The 1430-nt window shown below is 49.0% G+C and overlaps 2 protein-coding genes across 2 annotated transcripts in view; both read right to left on the bottom strand.

The window, feature by feature from the left end:
• Positions 1–1430, bottom strand: part of LOC117943372 (DDB1- and CUL4-associated factor 1-like) — a 35581-nt gene that overhangs the window by 32026 nt on the left and 2125 nt on the right. The window contains exons 2-3 of the mRNA XM_034869454.1: positions 691–875; positions 131–207 (exon numbers count right to left, since the gene is read on the bottom strand). Coding sequence (XP_034725345.1) covers positions 131–207; positions 691–869 — 256 coding nt within the window. The 5' untranslated portion in view covers positions 870–875. The remainder of the gene's footprint in view (positions 1–130; positions 208–690; positions 876–1430) is intronic.
• The window catches only part of LOC117943371 (sphingomyelin phosphodiesterase 4-like), a 19647-nt gene continuing 19180 nt past the window's right edge, over positions 964–1430 (bottom strand). The window contains exon 10 of the mRNA XM_034869453.1: positions 964–971. Within this exon, the coding sequence (XP_034725344.1) occupies positions 964–971 (8 nt within the window). The remainder of the gene's footprint in view (positions 972–1430) is intronic.

The raw sequence follows: 1430 nt of genomic DNA, 5'->3' as shown, positions 1-1430 counted from the left end.
CATCCAATCAGCTGTGTGAGAACCACATCAACAGTCTCTTAGAGCACATGAACATCCAATCAGCTGTGTGAGAACCACTCCACCAACACAAATTGGGTACTTTTGAAACTTTTGGGGTTGAAAATAAAACCTGGATGACGGTCGTCAAACGGATCGGGGTCGGCTTTGTGATACTCTCCCGTCTCCCGCTCGATCAGCTCGGATATCCTGCAGGAGACAGAGACAGGAGACATGTTAGAGACACACAGAGGAGACAAGGAGAGGAGACACAGAGAGGAGACATGTTAGAGACACAGAGAGGAGACATGTTAGACACACAGAGAAGAGACACACAGAGAGGAGACATGTTAGACACACAGAGAGGAGACACAGAGAGGAGACACACAGAGGAGACATGTTAGAGACACAGAGAGGAGACACACAGAGGAGACACACAGAGGAGACATGTTAGAGACACAGAGAGGAGACACAGAGAGGAGACATGTTAGAGACACAGAGAGGAGACACAGAGAGAAGACATGTTAGAGACACAGAGAGGAGACACAGAGAGGAGACATGTTAGACACACAGAGAGGAGACATGTTAGAGGAGACATGTTAGAGACACAGAGAGGAGACATGTTAGAGACACAGAGAGGAGACACAGAGAGGAGACATGTTAGAGACGTGAGACGCACAGATCCCTGCCAACCTGGTCAGGACGGACACCAGCTGCTCGGAGGTGCCCTGCTGCGTCTCCTCCCATTGGTCGAGCAGCGCCGTGAGGTCCGCCTTGGCGTCCACGGCGTTGGCGGTCGCCATGGCGGCGGACACGGCGGCCGCCAGGGCGGACAGCGTCACGGCCGCCGCTGCGTCTCCTGGAGAGGACATCGCCGCCTGGGGGACGGACGGGGGGACAAGGACAGAAAGGAAGGAGAGTGAAGTCGGTAGAAAGGGACAACGACTCATATGTGTAGATAATATCTCAATATCCTGATATATGGGACGAGATGTCTTCGTAGATTTTGGACAACGTTGTCTTTTCCCGCCTATAAAAGCTTTAATTTGACCCGAGGACAACAGGACGGTTGATGTAATGAATAAATGTGTAACCAAGAGTAATCAGTTCTGCGTGTCCACTGCTTCCAGCACCCTCCTTTGGATTTAAAACTAGTGAAATTGAATCATTTCGACCATTTTATTGATCAAATCGAACGTTGAATTGAAGATAAAAAGGCGACAATAACAAAAAACTATGAGATTTTAAAGTGAGGTTTTCTACTTAGTAAAGGATCTGAACACGTCTCTAACTAATAATACTCACCAGAGGGTGGGTGGGTGTGTGTGTGTGTGTGTCTGTATGTGTGTGTGTGTATGTGTCTGTATGTGTGTGTGTGTGTGTGTGTCTGTATGTGTGTGTGTGTGTCTGTATGTGTGTGTGTGTGTGTGTGT

The sequence above is a fragment of the Etheostoma cragini genome, chromosome 4 (genome assembly GCF_013103735.1).
Source record: "Etheostoma cragini isolate CJK2018 chromosome 4, CSU_Ecrag_1.0, whole genome shotgun sequence".
Lineage (NCBI taxonomy): Eukaryota > Metazoa > Chordata > Actinopteri > Perciformes > Percidae > Etheostoma > Etheostoma cragini.
This window is presented reverse-complemented; position numbering and strand designations above follow the sequence as displayed.